This window comes from Hyperolius riggenbachi, chromosome 11, assembly GCF_040937935.1.
Source record: "Hyperolius riggenbachi isolate aHypRig1 chromosome 11, aHypRig1.pri, whole genome shotgun sequence".
In the NCBI taxonomy this organism is placed as follows: domain Eukaryota; kingdom Metazoa; phylum Chordata; class Amphibia; order Anura; family Hyperoliidae; genus Hyperolius; species Hyperolius riggenbachi.
The window spans coordinates 129,341,134-129,366,376 of record NC_090656.1 but is presented as its reverse complement, the minus strand read 5'-3'; the positions used below and the strand labels follow the sequence as shown (position 1 = coordinate 129,366,376).

The 25,243-nt window shown below is 44.0% G+C and overlaps 1 protein-coding gene across 1 annotated transcript in view; it reads right to left on the bottom strand.

Moving 5' to 3' along the window:
* Positions 1-25,243, bottom strand: part of TALDO1 (transaldolase 1) — an 83,176-nt gene that overhangs the window by 17,727 nt on the left and 40,206 nt on the right. Inside the window, exons 2-3 of the mRNA XM_068261679.1 lie at positions 16,323-16,446; positions 3,779-3,886 (exon numbers count right to left, since the gene is read on the bottom strand). Coding sequence (XP_068117780.1) covers positions 3,779-3,886; positions 16,323-16,446 — 232 coding nt within the window. The remainder of the gene's footprint in view (positions 1-3,778; positions 3,887-16,322; positions 16,447-25,243) is intronic.

Here is a 25,243-nt window from a genome sequence, read left to right as displayed (position 1 = left end):
ATAGACTAAACTCTCTAAATACATACAGGGTGCATTTCTCTGTTTTCCTTCTGTCTGGCTCAAGTTCAGGTCCACTTTAACCACTGGTACGTATGGTCATTAAAACAAATTTTGTTAGATACAGGATTAGGTCAAGTCTGTATGCAGCTTAAAAATGGACCAATCAAATCCCATAAAGGTGGAGTTTGATTTGATAATTTTCAAACTGCATGACTTTACATACAAGTTTGCTTTATCCTGTATCAACTATCTGCATCTTGACCATCCTCAACTACTTGGTTCAATTTGATACAGCTTATTAAACCCAGTAGGTCCTAGTTAATAACCAGTTAATGGGTTTGTTTAGCCCAGTTTCAAACATGTGCATGCTAAGGTAGCCATACATCAGGCGAATTGGCAGCCAATCGACCATCCAATTAGATTTATAATTGATTCGGATGAAAACCTGTGCCCCCAAGTGCATGCCCGACAGACAATGCAACCAATTTCGGTCCCAAAATTGGTGGCTTAGTAGATTGCGCATGCTGCAAGATGTTAGGTGGACTTAGAGTGCTCAGTGGTAAAGGCGTGCAATTTTGGGACGATTAACAAATGTGAAGGAACCCCCAGCGCTGTCCCTCCCCAATGTTAAATGTCCCCTCGGTGCAAGTGATACGTTACCTGTCTGCGGCCTTTGCTTGTACTCTGCTGGCTCCAGGATTCCTCTGTTCTGCAGACACGTGCGCCCCACGTGGTTGCCTACTAAGGGCTAGTGTGTGACATCAGACACAGCCACGTTACTAGGCAACCACATGGCGCAATGTACAGAGAATCCCGGAAGCAGCACTGGGGCAGGGGACGACATAAAGGGGGACAGAGTCAGTAAGGCATCACAAGGCCGATTCCAGATAGATTTCAGCATGAAATTGATTGGGAATCGGCCTGCGGAGTATGGGCTGCTGACAGATCTCTCCCTCTCAGATTCGATTAAGAGATTTGTCTCTTGGTTGAATTTACCCATCATCTCTAGATAAATGGCTACCTTAAAGCCAGTGGATACCATTTAAAAAAAAAAAAAAAAAAAAAAAAAAAAAAGAGTCAGATACCCACCTAAGGAGAGGGAAGGCTCGGTCCTAATGAGCCTTTGCTCTCCCGGTGCCCTCGGTGCTGCGCTGGCTCCCCCGTTTGCGTCCGCCGCCGCGGGGACTTCGGAGGTCTTCGGGAGCACTCGGGCTTCCGAAGACGGGCCGCTCCATACTACGCACACGCGAGTGCGTCATAGAGGGCGCTCGCGCATGCGTAGTATGGAGAGACCCTTCTTCGGGAGCCCGAGTGCTCCCGAAGGCTTCCGAAAGCTCCTTTCGGCTGCGGAAGTGGCAGTATTTGACCGAACTGGTCGAATACTGTCATGGGGGATCCTGCGCGGGACCGGGCACCGGGAGAGGAGAGGGAAGGCTCATTAGGGCCGAGCCTTCCCTCCTTAGGTGAGTATCTGGCTTTTTTTTATTTTTTAAATGGTAAACATTCACTTTAACTATAATCTCCAGCTCAAATTTGCTGACAGATATGACAAACCTGGAACAACAACAACTACAGTGCTGCCCATAATTATTCATATCCCTGGCAAATTTTGACTGTTACTTTTATTCAACCAGCAAGTAACTGACGGGAAAGGACATAGGTGTCTTCCAAAAGATAATAAGACGAAGTACAAGAGGCATTATTGTGGAAAACACAAAAACATTTCTCAGCTTTTATTTACATTTGAGCAAAAAGTGTCCAGTGCAAAATTATTCACACATTGAGAAAGGGCCTCTGCCCGAAACGTTGTGCTTTTTAGTGTGCTGTAACACCGCTATATAAAAATAAATATTTCGCTGTAATTCACTTGAGGGTCGAGTCCTTGTGGGATCGTTGCTGATTGTTTGGACTATATGTGAGGTGTGATGGGCCTCTGACCGCATTGGACTCCCCGTGTGACACAAAGACTCCTCTGTGGCCGGCAGGTATGCTTTGCTTTTGGACATTCATGGCTAAGATAAAGGAGCTCAGTGAGGACCTGGAGCTGCGCATTGTGGCTGCTCACAAGTCAGGAGGGGACTACAAGGCCATTTCGAAATGTTTAAGTTTCAACGACTACAGTGCAAAGTATTAACAAATACAAGATGTTCCGCACTGTGGAAAATCTCAGGGGACATGGCTGAAAGCCAAAAGTGACACCTGTGCTGGCCAGGAGGATAGTGAGAGGTGAAAAATAATCCACGGATCATCACCAAGGCCATTCCGGTTGAATCTGGGCTCTTCTGGTGGCAATGTCTCAAGGCAGGCAGACAGACACTGCTGGGTTCCACAGACGCAGAACAAAAAGGATGCCACTTCTCCAGATAAGGCACACAAAAGCTCACTTGGCCCTTGCAAATGCTCATCTGGACAAAGAAGACTTCTGGTCTTCTGTGTTATGGTCAGATGAAACAAAAAAATTGAATTGTTTGGTTACAATGAGGTTTCCTTAATTTGGCATAAAAAGGAGAAGCCTTCAACCCAAACATCCCCCCCCCCCCACTGGCAAACCTGGTGGTGGGAACCTAATGCTTTGGGGGCGTTTTTCAGCCAATGGACCAGGGAACCTAATCACAAACATCAGGCTGTCTGCAGAGAAACTTGGTCTTGGGCACCGGTGGACATTTCAGCATGACAATGACACCAAACACAGCAAAAGTGGTGAAGAAATAGCAGACAACAACATTAAGGTTTTGGAGTGGCCCAGCCAGAGTCCAGACTTTAATTCAATTGAGAATCTGTGGAGGAAGCTAAAGATCAGCGTGAACTGACAAAAATACCTATGGATACATGCAAAAAGCTGGTCTGCAATTATAGGAAGAGTTTTATTGATGTAATATGCAATAAAGGCTTTTCAATGGATTATTGAGAAGGGTATGAATAATTTTGGACAAGACACTTTTTGCTCAAATGTAAATAAAAGCTGAGAATTGTTATTCCACACTAATGCCTCTTGTACAGTCTTATCTTTTGGAAGACACCTATGTAATTTCCCATCAAAATTACGCTGGTTGAATAAAAGTAACTTCAAGTCAAAATTTGCCATGGGTATGAAAAATTATGGGCAGCACTGTACTGGCACCTTGTGTCTCATAAGCATACTATGCAGATTAGGTGTTCTTACATGTACTCAGGTGGCCTCTTGCTTGGCAATGGTGGGAGTGTTTAAATTCAGCCTGCACACAAATCGCATCCTCTAATGGCCAAAAGAGCACAACTAAAGCTCTAACTGGCTATAAGTTTTGACAGTACAAGCTCCATTACAATAATTGCTTTGGTCATTGCCTTAAACCACATTTGATCTTACTTTAGCTTTATTAGAATTTGTGTTGTACTCTATATGTATACATTTTTTACTATAATAAAGCAAACACCCAAAATATATTTTGCCATATTTGACATTGTAGTAGCATGATTCCCACCAGCTTTGCAACGGCTACAACTCCCCAAGTCTGCATCAACAGACCAAGCCCAAGTTAATGGTTGTGTGGCATGTCAGCACAGACTTCAGGAACAGACTAGGTCATTATAGTACATGTACTGATTACCAACTCCAGCCCTCATGGATATATCCAGGCCAGAATTTTGGGATGAGTGGAGCAATTTTTTTGAAAAACTATACCTTATTCTACACTGTTAGAGCTGTGCTAAACAAGTGACGCCGGCCCTCAGAGATTGGAGATGGGACACCAGCTATAGACACCAGAGTCAGACCTGAGTCTATGGAATAAATACGCACCTGGCATCCACTTCCGTGGAAACACGCCCAGGGATCTTATTCAGTATTTCTACTCCAAATGCCACAAACAGTTTGTCCATTATATTGTTGATTTGTTCCTCTTCACACCTAGAACAGAAATTCTAACATGAATTCTGAAAGATTAGTGAGACCACCAACATGAATTCTGAATTACAGTGAGACCATCAACTAAGACTAATAATGTGGCCATCAATTTTGAGGTTTGGCATCAGGGGCGCAACTAGACATAATAGGGCCATCCTGCAAAATGATAGCATGGGCCCACCTTGATCCCCAAACTCCATGCGGTTCACCTCAAATGGCAGCAGAGTGTTCTGCTGTGAAGCAGCGTCTGGAAGCAGGAAAAAAATTACACATGCTCCCTCTACTCTACATGGCAGGAGGTGACGGGGATAGTTTTGTAAGCGAAAGGGGAGGGTTTTTTGCCATTTGGCTGCACTTGGGAGGGAGAAGGATGGCGCACCAAAGCCGCCAGGTTGATTTACGCCCATGTTTGACATAATAGAATGCAAGAGACTATGTTTAGTTACACCAGCAAATATGGACAACAATATGGCTTTGGTTCCAGTGTGAACATGAATAGAGAATGTAGTTAAACAAAAAGGACACCAAATTAGTGATCTGACCCATGAATGGGTGTTTTCTGGGATGCAAAACGCTCTTACATCGTTGCATAGTTATTTGGGTTGGAAAAAAAAAAAACATACGTCCATCTAGTTCAACCAGAGAACAATGTACAAAACCAGCCTGCTCCCTCACTTATCCCTGTTGATCCAGAGGAAGGCAAAAAACCCTTACAAGGCATGGTCCAATTAGCCTCAAAAGGGAAAAAATTCCTTCCAGACTCCAGATGGCAATCAGGTAAAATCCCTGGATCAACATCATTAGGCATTACCTAGTAATTGTAGCCATGGATGTCTTTCAACGCAAGGAAAGCATCTAAGCCCCCTTTAAATGCAGGTATAGAGTTTGCCATAACTACTTCCTGTGGCAATGCATTCCACATCTTAATCACTCTTACTGTAAAAAACCCTTTCCTAAATAAATGGCTAAAACGTTTTTCCTTCATGCGCAGATCATGTCCTCTAGTCCTTTGAGAAGGCCTAGGGACAAAGCTCATACGCCATGCTTTTATATTGCCCTCTGATGTATTTATACATGTTAATTAGATCCCCTCTAAGGAGTCTTTTTCTAGACTAAATAAACCCAGTTTATCTAACCTTTCTTGGTAAGTGAGACCTTCCATCCCACATATCAATTTTGTTGCTCATTATAGAAAACTAAAAATCGAAAAGTATAAAAGATTTACTGGGCAGCACAATGTATTTAGCATTTATATAGCACTTACATCTGCTGCAGCAATGTACAGAGTATATCGTCTTGTCACTTAGCTGTCCCTCAGAGGAGCTCACGATCTAATCCCTAAAACAGTCATATGTCTATGTATTGTACTCTAGGGCCAATTTGGGGGAAGCCAATTAAGGGCTGGTTCAGACGGACGTTTGGAGGCGTCGCGTTCGTTGGCGTCGCGGCGGCAATGCGTTCGGGCTTTCAGCAGCGTTCGCATTGCGTTCGGATGCGGCCGCGTTTTTCTTCCCCTAGGGGAACAGTACCCGTCGCAGTTAACCGCCCCTGGAAGCAACATGTAGCTTCCAGGGGCTCCTTGAACGCCAGTGAAAATCGGGACCCGAACGCCGCATTCGTGTAAACGCGAGTAAAAGCTTGGTACAAACGCTCCCATTCACTTGAATGGGAGCGTTTAACGCCAAGCCCCGAACGCTGGCGGTAAACGCTGCACAAATGTCCGTCTGAACCAGCCCTAACTTCAGTTTGAGATGTAGGAGGAAGCCAGAGTGCCTGGAGGAAACCCATACAGACACTGGGAGAACAAACTCCGAGCCCTGGAACCATTAGGTATACTTGCGTTTATAAGACCTAGCCAAGAGGAGAAGGGTCTTTTCACACCATGTTTATGTTCAGTCACAAAAGGCAACATAATTGTGATACATTAATATATCTATAGTATGTTCATATCAAAGAATCAGTGGTTTTGTCAGAATAACAGCCTGTTGTGCGCGCAACACAAGTGCACATTTTGGCCCAGTGCACACTGGGCGGATCCGCCAGCCGCATCCGCCTGAAAATCCGCATGGCTAATGCATCTCTATGGGCTGGTGCACACCGGCGGTTTGAGGTTTTAAGCAAGCCGCAAACGTGCCTCTTGCTGCAAGTTTGCGGTTTGCTAAAAACCTCAAAGCGCCAGTGTGCACCAGCCCATAGAGATACATTAGCCATGCGGATGCTGATGCGGCGGAGCCTGGTGTGCACTGGGACTAAACTGTCATCCACACCCAAAACCGCTAGAGTTTTGTGGATCTGCTAGCGGTTTTGGTGTGCACTAGGCCTTACAGTGGCGGGAACATACTTTTAATGTACTGTAGCTTCACATCATATTCCTAATGCAGATGCGACTTTTCACCACCACTGCGATCACAACGTGCATAGTGTGAAAGGACCCCAAGTTTACGATAGAAAATGTCCTCCAGAGCATTAATATCCATAGCCCAAGTTGCTTGTTACGGCATACATGACAATTTGTCATTTTGTCAACTGCTGTTAATGCTTGCAATCTGCAATCTGAAGTTACAACAGTAGAAAAAACAGCATTGTTTAACACCCATATGCATTTTTAGCATAGTCCAAAATAGTAACAGTTTAGCACAAAGCAGAAGCTTATTTTCTAGTAACGAAGCAAGAATATATTGACAGCATTTTAAAACAGACCTTTTCACTAACAAAGCTTGGTTTGCCCACAACATTTAATGGACCAGTCACAAAAACCTTAAAATTTAAAATGCATGCCAAAACATACAAATAAGTACTGTAGTAGGTTTCTTCCAGAGTAAAATGAGCCAAACATTACGTTTCTCTTAGTTTGTCATCACTTACAGTAGGTAGTAGAAATCGGACTTTATTTACAGGTTTTGGGCTACTCCATCTCTCCATACGGGATTCTCAGTATGGCTTTTATTCTTTATAAAGACACTCCCTGAAAAAAATTATTTATACAAAAGGTGCCAGCCAGCGTGCCTGCTCTTTGTACACTGTTAGCAGTTGGAAGGAGCAACTTCTATTCACTACTTGCTTTTGAAAATAAAGAAATCCCTGAGGACCTCCCATGAGGAGATGGGCTAGTCCAAAACCTGTCAGCTCTGTCCGATTTCTACTACCTACTGTAAGTGACAACATAGGAGAAAAGTAATTTATGGCTCATTTTACTCTGGAAGAAACTGTGTATGTTTACATATATTTTAAATGTAAATATTTTCATGACAGAGGTCCTTAAACAATCATTAAAGTACATACCAAGTAGTTGTGGGCTACCCTCACTTCACATGACCGGCTACAGCACAGCTCAGGCAGTTTTGGATGATATGAGCCCAAGTTACAGCCCTTGCCCAAACATGCTTTGTTTTTATCTCTGATTTATAAGGGAATTTCCATTAAATGAAGGCTCAACCATTCAGCAGCTGTCATTAGGATTATATGTCCCTGGTGAGGATTACTGCAGGTAACAATCTACCTACAGCTAAAAAAAAAAAAAAAAAAAAAAAATTAGACCAAGGACATTAGCAAAGATGTTGAATTGTGCAGGGCTGTGGAGTCGGGGCAATTTTGGGTGCCTGGAGTCGGGAAAAAATGCACTGACTCCTAATGAATTTAAACTGTAATTAAAATAGAAAATATGATAAAATGTTCCATTTCTCAGATAATAATCATAATGTCTACATACAATAATAGCTGTGCTTAGTCCACAAAAATGAAATAAACCAATCAAAATGAGTTACTTGTGCTGCTTCAATAAAGCAGTCCCCGTATTTTTAAAGTCAGATACACATCTGATAGTGACTGTATATATATGATGTGTACACAGGAATCTCTTATATATGTTACGGCCAGAACCCGAAGTTTGGCCAGAACTAGAAGTGGCCGGCCACTTCGGGTTCTGGCCGGCCAATGTGCGAACTGGCCGCTGCACTGCGGCCAATGTGAGAAATGCAACAATTCCTGTAAGGTTAATGGGATGTTGTGGCCGCAGCGCAGCGGGCAAATGTATCACACATCTTTACTTTATTCAATGACATTAAGCCGACCGGCTTTTTCTCTGCCTCTCTCCTCCCCCCCCCCCGCCTCTCTCTCCTCCCCCCCGCCTCTCTCTCTTCTTCTCTTATGGGCAGCCGGGCGGGGGACACGCGTGTCCCTCCGGAGTCGTTCGTCGCGGCAGGGGAATCCTGCCGTTCTTGCAGAGCGGGTGCTGGCAGAAGCGATGTCTGCAGCCTCCCCGCTCTGCTCTCCTGCCGCGACGAACGACTCTCCTGGACACGCGTGTCCCCCGCCCGGCTGCCCATAAGAGAAGGAAGAGAGAGAGGCGGGGGGGAGGAGAGAGAGGCGAGGGGGAAGAGAGAAAGCGGGGAAAAAGCCGGTCGGCTTAATGTCATTGAATAAAGTAAAGATGTGTGATACATTTGCCCGCTGCGCTGCGGCCACAACATCCCATTAACTTTACAGGAATTGTTGCATTTCTCACATTGGCCGCAGCGCAGCGGCCAGTTCGCACATTGGCCGGCCAGAACCCGAAGTGGCCGGCCACTTCTAGTTCTGGCCAAACTTCGGGTTCTGGCCGTAACATATATACTAAACATCTATGCTGTAAGAATAAAGCCTTATGTGTAGCCGTGTCACTAATAGAGATGGTCAATGAGATGGAAATAATTCTGCGTTGATTCTGATTTATGCAAATGTAAGCAAGCTCTTTGCTCATTAAATAAAATTTGATATGTTCAAATTTGGTTTGGTGACTACGAATTAAAGGGTACCTGAGACGGATGAAAAGAAAAGTTTTATACATACCTGTGGCTTCCTCCAGCCCCCTTCAGGCTAATCAGTCCCTCACTGTCCACCTCCACCACCTGGATCTTCTGCTACGAGTCCTGGTAATTCAGCCAGTCAGCGCAGTCCGGCGCATGCCGCTTCCACAGCCAGGAGCATTCTGCATTTGCGCAATAGTGCTGCACAGGTGTAGTATGCTCCCGGCGGCGGAGTGTGTGCATGAGCACTACACCAGACTGGCTCAAGTACCTTGACTCATAGAGCATCCAGGTGGCGGAGGAGAACAACGAGGGACTGATTATCCTGAAGGGTGCTGAAGGAAGCCCCAGGTATGTATAAAAAAAAAAAAAAAAAAAAAAAAAAAAAAAAAACTTTAATTTCATCTGCCCCAGGTTTACTTTGTTACACAGTAGTACTATACTCTACATATGCGCTCTCCACAGAGCTGCAGGGAATCCACTGAGAATGTTGTGCACATTGAACAGAGGTGTTGTCTGTCACCCATAAACCTGGTTCAGATTGTGCATGGAGAATGTGTAATAGAGGAAAAATCCCGTTATTCCCCTGCAGAGTACCTGCACATCATTCTTACATGTACCCACAGTTACATTGCCTAGGGCCTGATAGATGTTCTTTTTTCCGGTCTGTACCTTTTACAAGTACTCTTACCAAGGACTAGTTTCAGTCTATGACTAAAGGGAATAAATATAGTAGTCTCCATATCCTTCTCGCTTCAGTTGTCTTGTAAAATTCCTAAGCGTTGGCAGTTAAGAGACGAATTTCATGTTACATACTTTCAATCAAGATTGTAATATGCAAATTAGAGGAGTCAGAGTCATCCTAAACTGAGGAGTCGGAGTCGGAGGATTTTTGTACCGACTCCACAGCCCTGGAATTGTGAGACCTTTAAACCTTGAGTGTTTTTCCCCAACCTCCATTTTGTATCTAATTCCATCTTCCATTATAGGCCCAATGAAAAATTCCTACAGTTCTAATGAGCAGCTCAGCATAAGGTCGCTTCTCTTGCTGAATACACCAAATGTCAGCTGACTTTGTAACAGAACCACCTGGCATTTGTCCCAACAGTACTTCGCTGTGGTGCCCAGTACCATGTTGCAGACATGCATACAAAATCATTTAAAGCTGTACTTCAGGCTGGTTTTTAATGCTTACATGGAATTTGCAACAACAAAAAAAAAAAAACAAGTGCACAAACTGTTTGCATTATTAATTTGTATTAGTGTAGTTTGCCTTCTTAAAACAGAAGGCATTTGCGATCAGCTTGAAGTATGCAACTGGTTTCCTACAATGCATCACTGCTGTATAAGAAAATGATCTCTTTATTCCCCTGAAGCCGGGCTCACATCCAGAACTGCTGCTATATAGCAAGCCTATAGCTTATAAAATTTACAGAGCTACATCAACCCAACATACAGAATGCCTATTTCAGATTGTTGGGATGGGCTTGGACCAGTACAACAGAATACCCAAACAGCTCAGGATATTCTGTTAACTTGTATTACCTGGCTGGCTTTATGACTTGACTGACGAGTTGAGAGTTTTATAACGTGCCAAAATATTCTGCAGTAGAGTACAATATGGAAGATTAAGTGTATTTTGCTCTTTACAGGGTACATTGAACAAGACCCATCACTGATTACCTTGAAAGGGCTCACAATAGGTCATTAGCAAATCGCCAAAATACTTCCACCAGCTTAGGGTTGGATAGGGGGATGCAAATTAACCTACTGGTATGTTTATTTTCTTGGAATGAGGAAGGAAGACAGAGTACAAGGAGGAAACCCACACAAACAGTGAAAGGTCAAACACTGCAGATTGTATCCCGGCTTTGATTTAAACCAGAGTGCTAATGACTTAGTTAGCTACTGTGCTTCTTTTTATAGGGTAAAGCTGCTTAGGCTTATAAGATGGGTTAAAGCAAACCTGTCTTTAACCTGCTGAGCGGTCTGGACGAGCTCAGCTCGTCCAACACCGCCAGAGGCTGCCGCTCAGGCCCTGCTGGGCCGATTTTTGTCAAATAAAAAGCAGCACACGCAGCCGGCACTTTGCCAGCCGCGTGTGCTGCCTGATCGCCGCCGCTCTGCGGCGATCCGCCGCGAGCAGCGGCGAAAGAGGGTCCCCCCAGCCGCCTGAGCCCAGCGTAGCCGGAACAAAAAGTTCCGGCCAGCGCTAAGGGCTGGATCGAAGGCGGCTGACGTCAGGACGTCGGCTGACGTCGATGACGTCACTCCGCTCGTCGCTATGGCGACGATATAAGCAAAACAAGGAAGGCCGCTCATTGCGGCCTTCCTTGTTTATTCTGGGCGCCGGAGGCGATCGGAAGATCGCCTCCGGAGCGCCCTCTAGTGGGCTTTCATGCAGCCAACTTTCAGTTGGCTGCATGAAATAGTTTTTTTTTATTTAAAAAAAACCCTCCCGCAGCCACCCTGGCGATTTAATCAGAACGCCAGGGTGGTTAATGGAGATTTAAAACAAATGTGACATTGTGATATGTCAATACACAAATGTAAGCAATTTGCAAATGGTTTAAACCATACATTTTATTATTTATCCACTTCGCGTCCCAGGTCATTTTCACAGTTCAGCTCCGTTCTGATTACTTTCGCAATCACTATCACAACTAAATGATCTATTTATTTTTTTTCAGGACAAATTAGGCTTTTTGTGGCATAGAGGTTCAGAAGTTACCTTCTTTTCTATGCATTTTAAAATGAAAATAGGGAAAGTGAAAAAAAATACAATTTATCCACTTTCGTACATTATAGCTTTAATGTAAAAAGTCCTATTGTACATTAAACCCACACATTTTATTTGTCTATCTCTCCTGTTTAAACAGTTATTTTGTTTTGATAATGTATTAGTAACACTATGGCCTCAATTCATAAAAAGCGCGATAAAAATAGTCAGGAAAATACCGCACTCGGTACTTTCCCAGTCTGTGTGATAATTCATAAAGATTTCCCCAGCTGCCGTTGAAGGTTGGTAAATTACCGCAGCCCATTGAGGTAGAGTAGAGAAATGTGGCGATTCTCTTCTGCCCTGCACAAATGACTCGCTCAAATGACTCAGACTTCGGCGCTCTGCACTGATGACTCAGACTTCGGCGCTCTGCACTGATGACTCAGACTTCGGCGCTCTGCACTGATGACTCAGACTTCGGCGCTCTGCACTGATGACTCAGACTTCGGCGCTCTGCACTGATGACTCAGACTTCGGCGCTCTGCACTCTGCTTTAATCAGAGGTGTCGGTAACTATCCTCAGGCTTACAGCTTGTTGCAGGCTTTATGAATTGACATTTGCTGACAATTTACTAACATGTGTTGGAGGTAACTACAGCCAAGTCGGTAATTTATCTCCCTGGTCGGTAATGTCAGCTTTTCATGCGGTAACAGCCTTTATGAATTGACACATTGCTAAGTGCTCAGGAAAGTCTGCTGTTTTCAGCATTACTGCATGAGGTAATGCTTTATGAATAGAGGCCATTGTATACACTACCTAATTGTTACATTTGTCTGCTCCTAAAAGGTTTTATTTTTCACTTGTTAATTCACTAGGCTTGCCACTAAATTCCCTAGGGCAGGGGTCGGGAACCTTTTTGGCTGAGAGCAATAAACACCATACATTTTAAAATGGAATTCAGCGAGAGCCATACAGTATGTTTCAAACTGGAACAGTAGGGCTCACGTCCCTGTTGCCATGGTGATATGTATACAGTTGATCCACCAGGCAGCGGCACACAGTGTCAGAAACATCTTCAGCTTCTCTTGGGTTTCAGCAACATTAGCAATTTCCCCGAGAGCCAGAGAGGAGAAATACTAACTGCTTGTACAATTAGCTAGCTGACTTGAGGGTTGATTCACTTTGTAGGACGAGATCCCTGCACTTTGCCCTGTAGGTATTGGGCCAAAGTGCAGGGATCTCATCCTACAAAGTCACTGGACCGGACAGGGTCCAGAGTGGGACAATTGGAGCAGCGGTTGTTCCTTTTGGGGGGAGTGCGAGTAAGTTAGGAGTGCATGCTAAAGCAGTAGCGTGCCAACAAAAAAAGTTACTTGCGCTGCCACACTAAGCTGCGCTACTTGAGCAGTGTAGCTTAGCGAGTCAACCCCTATGAATTTGTATGCGAGCCAGATGTGGCCATCAAAGAGCCACAGGTTCCCTACCCCTGCCCTAGGGGAACGAGTGCTTTGCTTTCATTCTGTTACAATTGTATACCATTTTTATCAGCTCAGAGAGAACTAGTGTTATCTAGGATTTTGTAGGGAAAAGAGTGCAGAGACTTATTTTAACGTTATGAAGCTTCAACTGATTATATAGCACCGACATCTTCCGCAGTACTGTGCAGTACTTACATTGTAACTCAAGGGAGCTCACATTCTAATCCCTACCACAGCCATGTATGTATGTATGTATGTATGTATGTATGTATGTATGTATGTATGTATGTATGTATGTATAGTGGAGGAAATTATTATTTAACCCTTTACTGGTTTTGTAAGTTTGTCCAATGACCTAGAAATGAAAAGTCTCAGAGCAGTATCATTTCAATGGTAGGTTTATTTTAGCAGTGGCAGATAGCACATCAAAAGGAAAATCGAAAAAATAACCTTAAATAAAAGATAGCAACTGATTTGCATTTCATTGAGTGAAATAAGTTTTTGAACCCTCTAACAATAAAAGACTTAATACTTAGTGGAAAAACCCTTGTTTGCAAGCACAGAGGTCAAACGTTTCTTGTAATTGATGACCAAGTTTGCACACATTTTAGGAGGAGTGTTGGTCCACTCCTCTTTGCAGATCATCTCTAAATCCCTAAGGTTTCGAGGCTGTCTGTGCAACTCTGAGCTTGAGCTCCCTCCATAGGTTTTCTATTGGATTAAGGTCCGGAGACTGACTAGGCCACTCCATTACCTTAATGTGCTTCTTCTTGAGCCACTCCTTTGTTGCCTTTGCTGTATTGTTTTGGGTCATTGTCATGCTGGAACACCCATCCACGACCTATTTTCAGTTTCCTGGCAGAGGGAAGGAGGTTGTCGTTCAGGATTTCACGATACATAGCTCCGTCCATAGCTCCGTCCATTTTCCCGTTAATGCGATTACGTTGTCCTGTGCCCTTAGCAGAAAAACACCCCCAAAGCAAAATTTTTCCACCCCCATGCTTGACGGTGTTTTGGGGGTCATAGGCAGCATTTTTCTTCCTCCAAACACAGCGAGTTGAGTTAATGCCATTTTGGTCTCATCAGACCACAGCACCTTCTCCCAGTCACTCACAGAATCATTCAGGTGTTCATTGGCAAACTTCAGACGGGCCTGCACATGTGCCTTCTTGAGCAGGAGGACCTTGCGAGCCCTGCAGGATTTTAATCCATTGCGGTGTAATGTGTTTCCAATGGTTTTCTTGGTGACTGTGGTCCCTGCTAATTTGAGGTCATTCACTAACTCCTCCCATGTAGTTCTAGGATGCTTTTTCACCTTTCTCAGAACCACTGACACCCCACGAGGTGAGATCTTGCGTGGAGCCCCAGAGCGAGGTCGATTGATGGTCATTTTGTGCTCCTTCCATTTTCGAACAATCGCACCAACAGTTGTCACCTTCTCTCCCAGCTTCTTGCTAATGATTTTGTAGCCCATTCCAGCCTTGTGCAGGTCTACAATTTTGTCTGACATCCTTGGACAGCTCTTTGGTCTTTCCCATGTTGGAGAGTTTGGAGTCTGCTTGATTGATTGATCCTGTGGACAGGTGTCTTTTATACAGGTGACTAGTTAAGACAGGTGTCCTTAATGAGGGTGACTAATTGAGTAGAAGTGTCTAACCACTCTGTGGGAGCCAGAACTCTTAATGGTTGGTAGGGGTTCAAAAACTTATTTCACTCAATGAAATGCAAATCAGTTGCTATCTTTTATTTAAGGTTATTTTTTCGATTTTCCTTTTGATGTGCTATCTGCCACTGTTAAAATAAACCTACCATTGAAATGATACTGTTCTGAGACTTTTCATTTCTTTGTCATTGGACAAACTTACAAAATCAGTGAGGGGTCAAATAATTATTTCCTCCACTGTATGTATGTATGTATGTATGCATGCCAGAGCTGCCCAATGCATCGATTGCGATCTACCAGTAGATCGCAAAGGACTACTGGGTAGATCGAAGCACGTTTGAAAATAGTATGCTGAACGCTGACTGTGCAGCGCCGGCGTACCATCTAATCATGCTGCATTGCTGCCCAGAGCAGCACACAGCCTACCAGAGGAAGCAAAGGGAGAGCGGGGGCCGACCTTTTTATCTACTTCCTTACAGGCCCGCCTCACTTCCTCCCCAGCTGCCGCTCAGCCTCTCTTCCACTCTCTGGGATCCTTCTCGCTGTTGCTGCTTGCCGGGTTCGGAGACCTCAAATCAGCGGCGACCGCATTGCAGAGGAGAGCTGTGGCGTAGCAAAAGCGCTGTTAGCTCTCCGAGCCCGGCATGCAGCCCCAGCGAGTGAAATCCCAGTGTGGAGGAGAGCGGCAGCTTCAGAGGAAAGGGGTGGTCGGTGGAGGGAGCAATACCTGGCTACCTATACTAGCAGCTCAAATGCCTGGCCACCTGTACTGGCCACTTATCCCTGGCCGCCTGTACTGTCCCCCACCCCCAATCAGGATTTAGCAGAGTTTAGAATTTTAAATGTTGGTAAATCTCTGGGGCTCGGCATGTTTAAAAGTAGCTTGCGAGTTGAAAAAGTGTGGGCACCCGTGATGTAGTGTATGTCTAGGACCAATTTGGGGGGGGGGGGGAGCCAAATAACATCTGTTGGGATGTGGCAGGAAACTGGAGTGTCTGGAGGAAACCCAAGTATACAAGCTCTATGTAGATTTTGCCCTGGCTGGGATTGGACCTGGGGACCCAGTGCTGCAAGGACAAGAGCGCTAACCACTAAGCCACTATGCTGGCAGATTTTATGCAAATATACGCAGCTTGGCAAATTATTTTGATTGATAAAATCCAAACTGCTTACCGGTACATTTATGTAATATTAGCATGAAATATGCACCAGCTCAAAACTATTAGTATCTTATTGACCATCACTATTGAATACATAAAAAAACTTTGCTGCAAGGGAGCAGTGCTAACCACTATGCCACCGTGCTTCCCCACATTTAATTGAAATAAGTGTGTCAACAAATGTCAACTTTTTGTTTAAATCTATGCCTTAACGGTTTCAATCTGAATTTGATCCTAGCAGCAGCAGTTTTCAGGAAGTTGTGATGGCACGGACCAGAAAAGTTGTGGAAAAACCTGGTGGAATATCTAGGTTAAGGGCCAGTTTCCACTTGTGCCATGCGCTGTGGCACTTCCTGGTCCACAGGAATGCAAACGAATCCCATCAGCCGTGCATGGCTATGGGATTCGCAGCCTCCCGCATGGAAATGGATGGCAATGTCAGCCAAATTGCTAGTGCAAGCTATTCTGCTGGAGGCCCCATTGTTTCCAATGGCAGAGTTTCCCTGCGAGATTTGACTGCGTGGAAACTGCAGAGTCAGCATGGAAACGGGCCCTAACAAGCAACAGGTGGATTGTGATTAAATATAACAAACTCTAGATGTTTGGCATAGTACTTTAATCCAGCATTTACCCTCCAAGCTTCTTTCCATACTGAATTGCTTCCTCTACAAGATGCTGGTAGTCCGGCATTTGGGCTGCTGCCAGTATAAGAGATGGGTTTGTGGTGGCATCCTGTGGCTTGTATTCTTCAATGGCTGGAAAGAAAATCACGAAATGTTAATTGTACCAACTGTGCATAATTTTTATAATGAGCAGTCATTTACTTCTGGTGGGGGAAAAAAAATGGAAGCCTATATCAAGAGTAACTACTCAAGTCACCCATTCACTTTGCTTCTGCAACCACATATCCCAGTGTGCACCTACTGAGATACAGCCACACTCTAGGATCAGCAGTAATTTACGCACTCAACCAACAAGTTTCCAGCTGCTATATGTCCTTGTGGCCATAATGCTGCTGGCCGATTAAAGGACAACTGAAGTGAGATGGGTGTAGGCTGCCATGTTTATTTCCTTTTAAACAATGCCAGTTGCCTGGATATCCGGCTGATCTATTTGGCGGCAGTAGTGTTTGAATCACCCCAGAAACAAGCATGCAGCTTATCTTGTCAGATCTGACAATGTCAGAAACAATTTAGAACCAAGAAGCAGTTATAGTGTGGCACTCCCTATAATGATATAAACAATGTGCAAGAGAAAGCAATTGAAGCTAAAGACCACTCTTCGCCTCCACACTCCCTTCAATGAGATCCGAGAATTGCTGGGACATGTGCGCCGCCAATTTTCATGGAAGGAAGAACACGTCAAAACAAACGAAAAGCAGAAGCGTGCCCCAATATCCTCTGACAAATCTTGCCTTTTAATCCTCCAGATCAAATCCATACAAAGTGGTTCACCCCTTTCTATGGATTTGATCTGGAGGATTAAAAGGCAAGATTTGTCAGAGGACATTGGGGCACGCTTCTGCTTCTTTACGTTTGTAATGTCAGAAACACCTGATCTGCTGCATGCTTGTTCAGGGGCTATGGCTCAAAGTATTAGAGGCAAAGGATCAGCAGGGCTGCCAGGTAACTGGTATTTAAAAGGGGATAAATATGGCAACATTCATATCCCTCTCGCTTCAGTTGTCCTTTAAGCAGCCAGCACTTCCAACCTAATAGCCTGTCAATTTCAGTAAAAGCCTGCAATCACAGATTACAACAACATCTATACAGGATCATGAGCTGTCTGAATATATACAACTCCAGTCTTAATGCTCAGGATGAATCATCTCTCAGATCCATCCTTTATCCCTTGTGCCCACCATAACTGCATTCCGAACAGGGCTGGAGTTGGACAATTTGTGTGCTTAGAGTTGGAGTATGCAAGAGCACCAGAAAAAAAATGCAATATATGAATATATTTTAGATAATCCTAATCAACACGTTCCATTATGGGAAGCAGCAAGTTGAATTTGTAAGCCATGTGGTATACATAATGAAACGTGGGTAAATTTCCAACATCTATGGATTTGGACAAACAATTTTGTAGGTTTCCAATGTTTTTAAACAGCTTACAACAGTTTGTACAATACTGTAACAATGTAATAACTAAAACAGTACTGTATATTGTGTACATAAGAAAGCTTTGTATGCATATGCAAGTAGAGGATAATCTGTACTAAAGAATGTCTGATGCAAGAATAAAGCCCAGTGCATAGTTACTTCACCAGTGTGAAGTCAAGCTAAGCAGGTAAAATCAATGCATCATTTTAATAGGGATTGTATATTACTAACAGTTTTCAAAATTTTAAGCAGTCATGTTTAAAGAGTCTATAAGACTCTATAAAGTCTAAAATAGACATGGTATGACTTCTAAAAAGCTATGACTTTAGCTGTGTTTTCAGTCCAACTCCCCCTCAGAGACCCAGTGTGCCGACTTCTAGCGCTTAGCTCCACCCCCTTGCAGGCAAGTCTGGTGGCGCTTCTGTGGCACTCTGCATTTCTGATACAGAAAGTGCCATGGCACTCATCTGCAAGGGGCGGGTCTAAGCACTGAAAGTCAGCCTGCAGTGGGTCTCCAAGTTTGAGTTATGCTGGGAATACACTGTTTTTGAGCCATTTAGATGGCTCGATAGATCATTTCCGACATGTCCAATCTCCCGCTTGATCTCACTGATCGATCGCTGATAGGAGGGAATGGAAAAAAAGATACGAAAAACAAGTGGAAGATGGGAATAGACTGCAGAATCGAGCGGCGAACCGATTGAATTTGAGAATTGAGCAGCAAACAACTAGTGTATGCCCAGCATCAGACTGAAAACAGCCAAAATAGTTTTATTTTAGACAGTCTCAAGTCCACTTGAGTAATAGCGAGCAACTACTGTCAGCTCTCGGACCAATTTACACAAGTTTAAAGGACTACTGAAGTGAGGTATATGGAGGCTGTAGAGGAGTAAAGCAGACCAGCTTGGCTCTTTCCACCGGAGAAAGAAGCCACTACTGTTACCACTACTGCGCGCAACAGTGATTGTTTTTGGATTTTTGTCTGGGGGTCCCAGCAGAGGCTCTGTTTGGCCAAGGCCAGGAAAAGCCTCATTAGGATCCAGAGGCTTCCCCCTTACAGGGCACTTTTTGTTTACATGTGTTCTTTAATATCTGGTGACCAAATATAATTTCAAATTGTGGGGAGAGAGAAGAATTTGTGTACTGCAAAAAAAGGAAAGCCGTTAGAACTGAAATTACATGTCCACCTATAATATCTCCAACAGGTACAGGCAGCAATGACAAAACTTGTAGTGTTGTAAAGGGGTCAGAACCAGTCAGGTCCCACTACTGTCACTCACTTCCTACCATACTGTGACAGAAGGCAGAAAGAGCTTCTGGTATTACTTCGGAGTGTATCCACCCCAGCACAGATTTAGCTGGATATGTTGAGCAAATAAAAAAGCTACAGTCGGATTGATATCCGGATCCAATAAAGTCTTTCCCTACAAGACAAACACCAGTGTGTGCTTTTATAACTGTAGATACACATGCAAACCTTAAAACGCTGCAGTGGAATTTAATTTCTAAACTCTTCTCAACCAGAATACATTTTTTTCTAACATCACGGTTTAATCACAGTTTAGAAGACAGACTTGGCCTGAGTTAACCTTGGGGTGTAAGGTGCTGCTCTACAGACAGCAGAATGAAAGGGCAAAACAAACAATAGCTGTTCTTACTCACAATGACTGTGCAGAAAGCACTACCATGCAAGAAACTGTTTCTCAATGGTATTGGCAGAACATTACCAAGGCGTTCCTTCCTCAGAAATCATGTAGCAATGTTACAGTATCTAACCACAGAGATCCCAGAATCTCAAGGTCTGTTGTGCTTTATAGTTTCTTAACTTCCATTCCTCACAAGGTTATCTGAAAAGGGACTATGAGGTTTTGTAAATACTGTACTCCAATTTTTAATACTTATTTTTACTTCCCCCATGCATAGAGCCAATATGTTTTTACTACCTTGCAGTTTTGGTCATGCAACCTGTAGCTTTCCTAAACAAGCATATGCAAGAGCTATAGGAGTGCCAGACTTCTGCTATGTGGTACAATTCCCTTTCTCTCACATGTCAATCTACCTATTTGAATGTTGCTAGGTGTATCAAGGAAATGAAAGCAAGATCACTTTAGGAGCAAGGTTTACTTGTGGGACATTTATCAAGAGTGTCAGACAAAATATTGGTAGGTTTTTAGAAATATTTGCAGGACTGTCTCAGGTGTCTTAAGAAATAACTAGATAGTGCACTTTCCTTCTAAAAAAAACTGTTGTAAAATAGGAGGAGCTAGGAAGGGGTCTCAGACAGTGCAGTGTGAGGGAAGTTATTGTTGCTGAGGTATCCAATACCTCTGCTGTATTGATACCGGAAGGCTCTGAGGAGGAATTTAGCGGGGGGAAGGGGGGGGGGGGGGGTTTGGGGCGGGGAGCACCTCACAAATCATGCCTAGCCTGCACAATCTGTAGAACGGCTATTAAGCACTTCATCTGCAGCAGTTTAGTGATGGATTTGCACTTTTCTTAACTGTAGCGCAGCTCTAGAAATTCACACTAAACTGCCGCTATTACGTAGAATGTGAGAAGTTTATCATGCAGAACAGTCCCCCTGCTGGTTAGAACTGTTTAAAGGGATCCAAGCAGCTCTTGGCTTCAAATAGCTGCAAGGGCTGCCATTGTTCAGAAGCTCACTCCCCTGCTATTTTACAACTGCTATTATCCAGGCTAGGTGTGAAATTCTTCAACTGTAACTGAGGTTTTCTGTTTGAAGTACAATGGGGGTTTGTTTGTGGTCAATTAAGTCTAAAGAGGTGATTTCTTATCGTTCTTCCACCATCTCCTGCTCAGGGACTGCAGGTCCTTTGCGGACGGACAAAGTGGCTAATTTAACCCTTAGATGTAAAAAAATGAGGTAAAATTAAAGTTTTTTTTTAATAAACCACATTTTTAATTTGCTATAGAGCTGCCCTGGGTGTTAAAAATGATGCTTGGTTCACTTTAAGAAAAACGTCAGTAATGCATTGATAAAATCTAGCTCATGGTTCCTAACATATGCTGTCAGTATCCATTCAGCTAATAACATAGTAACTTCACTCCTGTCAGATTTTGTAAGGGTGAAGTGTGTAGATCGAGCTAGTGAGCATGCCCATCACAATCTTTCTGTGGGTGCGCCAATTCCTTGAGAGCTTGCCTAGATAGCCCTTGCTCCCCTACTGGAAGCCATGTGCTTTTATAGTATACATGGTCCACACATCTACTCCTTTCCTGACAATTTACACGTTTACCACAATTTAAACTAATTTAAAGTAACTAGTGAAAACATCGATTTTTATCTTCATTTATAGATTTAAGGTGCCCATAAACCTATCGACATGGTATATTGGGACAAGCGATAAACGCGTAGAAACCGCCCCCCCAAATGTTCAATGTGCCCCCCCCCCCCCAGTGCACTATACATGGTGTCTGCCACTGGCTCAGGGCTCCTTCCTCCATCCATACATGTGGATGCGTGATGTCACATGTGCCCACATTACTCCGGCAACCACATGGGTTGACTCTGCCCATTTCTAGATGTATGGCTACTTTTAGTCAGCGTTTCCCATTCGAAAATCTTTCCTCTTCCTGATTTACTTTTGAAATTTATCACTGGTGGTGACTAAATCAATGATATGCACATTTTCTCTGAGTTCAGGCAAATTTTTATGCAAATATATGCAGTTTGAAAATGGACTAATCAATTTAAACCCGGGTATAAATTGATTAGTCCATTTTCAAGCTGCATATATTTGCATAAATGTGCATACTCAAATTGAGTATATCATTCATTGAGCATCCCTAATGGGGACATCTTTAGTTCTGCCAGGTGAACTGTACGGAATGTTCATTACTGAGCGTTCTAGGGAGGGAGATTTTGCTTGCTGGGCAGTTGAAAAAAGCCATTATTTCCCACAATGCAACGATGTTTACAGACGGCAAACAGTCAGGACCACTGTCATGACATCACACTGTGGGAGGGATTTCACCACTATTAGCCATACACACACCCCTGATCTAGTCAAGAAAAGGTAAAGATTTGTGGGAAAGTCCCAGCTGCTTACTTGTAGCCGTGTTTCGGCGAATCCTCCAGGATGGCGAAGGATGAGACATTGTCTGCTCCCTCCCCAAACTGAAACACCTGCAAGAGTTAAAAGTTTAAGACACTGCCCTATAAAGGACCTCCCTCTCCCTGCACAGTTTATACTAGAGTAATTCCCATTTCATCATAACATATGTAACATATTTAATAAATAGGGTTGGGAACTAAGCAGCCATCCTGGAGGACTCGCCGAAACACGGCTACAGGTAAGCAGCTGGGACTTTCTCCCATCGTCCTCCAGGATGGCTAAGGATGAGACAAATGAGAAATTTACCTTAGGGAGGAATGATATCTTGTAAAACTTTACGTCCAAAACTCTGGTCTTGGCTGGATAGCAACTCCACTCTAGTGCTTCACAAGCGTTCTATGAGAAGACCATGTTGCTACTTTACAAATCTGTTCCAGACTCGCTCCTGATCTCTCTGCCCAAGATGCTGCCAAAGATCGAGTGGAATGGGCTGTGATCCTAGAAGGGGCTGACTCCTGTGACTCTTTATAAGCCCAGCCAATCAGTTGCTTCACCCATCTAGCTATTGTTGCTCTGGATGCCTGAAGCCCCTTAGACGTTTCCATATACGAAACAAAGATGGCTAGATCTCCATGGTGCTGTCCTTTCTAAATATGTCAAGATGCATCTCCAGACATCCAATTTGTTCCACTGAACCTCTATCATTTTGCGGATTTGGGGAAAATGAAGGTAAAATAATTTCCTGTGTACGGTGAAAAGCTGTTGATACCTTTGGCAAGTAGGCGGGATCAGGTTTAAAGACAATCCTATCTGGGTGTACTACCATACATGGGTCCTTAATTGATAATGCCTGAATATCTCCTATTCTTCTGGCTGAGGTTATTGCTACTAGGAAAGCGACCTTTAACGTTAAATTCTTTAATGGAGTGAGAGCTATAGGTTCAAACCTTTGTCGTTAAAAAATTTAGAACCAAGGATAAATCCCAAGGTGGGACCAACTTTCCAGGTATAGGCTGAGTTTTAGCGACTGAAATAAAAAAATTCTTAAAAATTTCTTTAGAAAGCGGTTTATGCAAAAACACAGATAATGCAGATATGTGTACTCTCAGGATGCTTACTTTCAGCCCTAGGTTTACCCCACTCTGCAAAAATTCCAAAATAACCATAAGATCATCTGATCTAAACCCCTGTTTTTCTTTCCAGGAGGAATAAGCTTTCCAAATTTTTATATATTTTTTTCTCGTAGACATCTTCCTGCAGTTTACTAATGTAGTAGCGACCTGTCTTGAAAATCCCTGTTTTATTAATAAGTTTTCTTCAATATCCATGCTGTTAATTTCAGCATCTGGAGATTTGGATGGTAGATAGACTCCTGGATCAGCAGATCCTGCCTGTTTTCCAGGTGCCAAGGACCCTCCAGGGTGAGGGATTGAAGGTATGGAAGCCATGCCCTTCTTGGCCACCATGGTCCTATGAATATCACTGTCGCCTGCGACTGTTCTACCTTTCTCAGGACTTGTGGAATGAGGTTGAATGGCGGGAACGCGTAGAGCAATTGTTCTGGTCAGTCCAGGGTCAACGCATCTAAGTGATTCGAGTGTACCGATGGGTGGAGAGAAAAGAATTTCCCTAGCTTTGCATTGTGAGGAAATGCAAAGAGGTCTATGGTTGGCCAGCCCCACCTGTTCACTATCTGCAGAAAAACTTCCTGATTTAACTCCCATTCTGCCTCTTGAAGCGGAATTCTTCTTAAAGAATCTGCCCAAGTGTTGTCTTTGCCGCGGATGTGGACTGCTGTGAGGGATATTACATGCTGCTCTGCCCATACCACAATCTCTAGCGCCAGATCCATGAGATCCTGATTTCTGGTTCCCCCGTCTTTTCATGTAGGATACTGCTACCACATTGTCCGAGAACACTAGTATCTCCTTTGTGATTACTTGATCCCGGAAATGGAGGGCCAACTTTATTGCCATCAGTTCCCTGAAATTTGATGACCTGTGTGCCATATCTCGGCTCCAAGCTCCCTGGACCTGGTGTGTGAGGTAATGCGCTCCCCACCCCCAGGAACTGGCGTCCGTGTAGATCTTTTGAGGGTGTTGCTGCTTCCAGGCCCGACCCTGTGATAATCTTTGAGGGAGTAGCCACCACTGAAGAGATTCTAGGACCTGATCTGGGACTAACTAGATTGTCTAGAGAAGACAGTTTCCTGTTCCAGATAGCCAAGAACCAATGCTGGAGTTGTTGGAAATGGGCCTGCGCCCACTCTACCGCTGGGAATGTGGAGGACATCTGAGCCAATAACGACATTATCTCTCGAAGAGACACTCTGGTTGCTGTCAAATACTGTACCTTTTGTACTAGCTTTATCTCCTTGTCCTCTTGTAGAAATACTTTTTTTCCTCCGGGCCCCATAGTAGTCCCAGAAATAATCTGTTGACTTGGCACTAGGTGAGATTTTTCCGCACTTAATAACTAACCCAGTTTTCTTAGGGTTTGAAGAGAGAGACCGAGCGTTTTCTCTAAGGCCGCCCCGGATTCTGCTAGGAACAAAAAGTCGTCTAGGTACGGTACGACCCTCACACTGTGGAGATGCAGAAAAGCAATCACTTCCGCAACTATTTTTGTGAATATCCTTGGGGCCGAAGGGTAACGCCCGGTACTGATAATGGCATAGGGATTCTCCTATCTGCACCGCAAATCTTAAGTACCTTTGGAATGCCGCATGGATTGGAACATGAAGGTACGCGTCCTCCAGATCGACAGTCGCCAGAAATGCCCCTGGCCAAATTAGATTTCTGACTGAAGAGATGCTCTCCATGCGGAACTTCCTCTCCACAATGTGAGGGTTTAGGGGTTTGAAGTTCAGGATCATTCGATATTTCCCTGAAGGCTTTTGAATCAGGAATACTTGAGTAGAACCCCTGAAACCGTTCCTGAGGGGGTACTCTCACAGTTACATTCCTTTGTAGCAGGGATACAATGGATTCTCTTAGTGCCTCTGCTTTTGCTGGGTCCCTTGGGGAAGCTGTTATTAAACGGCTGGGGGGGAGGGCGGGACCTGAACTCTATTTTGTAGCCGAACTGGATGAGATTTAGAATGAATGTGTTTGATGTTATTTCTTTCCAGCAGTTGGCAAACTGGGTCAACCTCCCCCCTACCTGGCACTGAATGTCATTTGTTGGGCTTTGGGGCAGAGGTGCTGGCTTTATTGAAGAGAAAGGACGACTTACCTCTTCCTGTATTATAAGTCTATCTTCTGTTTTGAAAAGCACCTCTACCTCCCTGGTCCCTTCGTGTAGATCCTCTCCTATACTGAAATCCTTTCTGAACTGTCTTTTTCCTTTTATCTGGAAATCTTTTCCCCCTATTA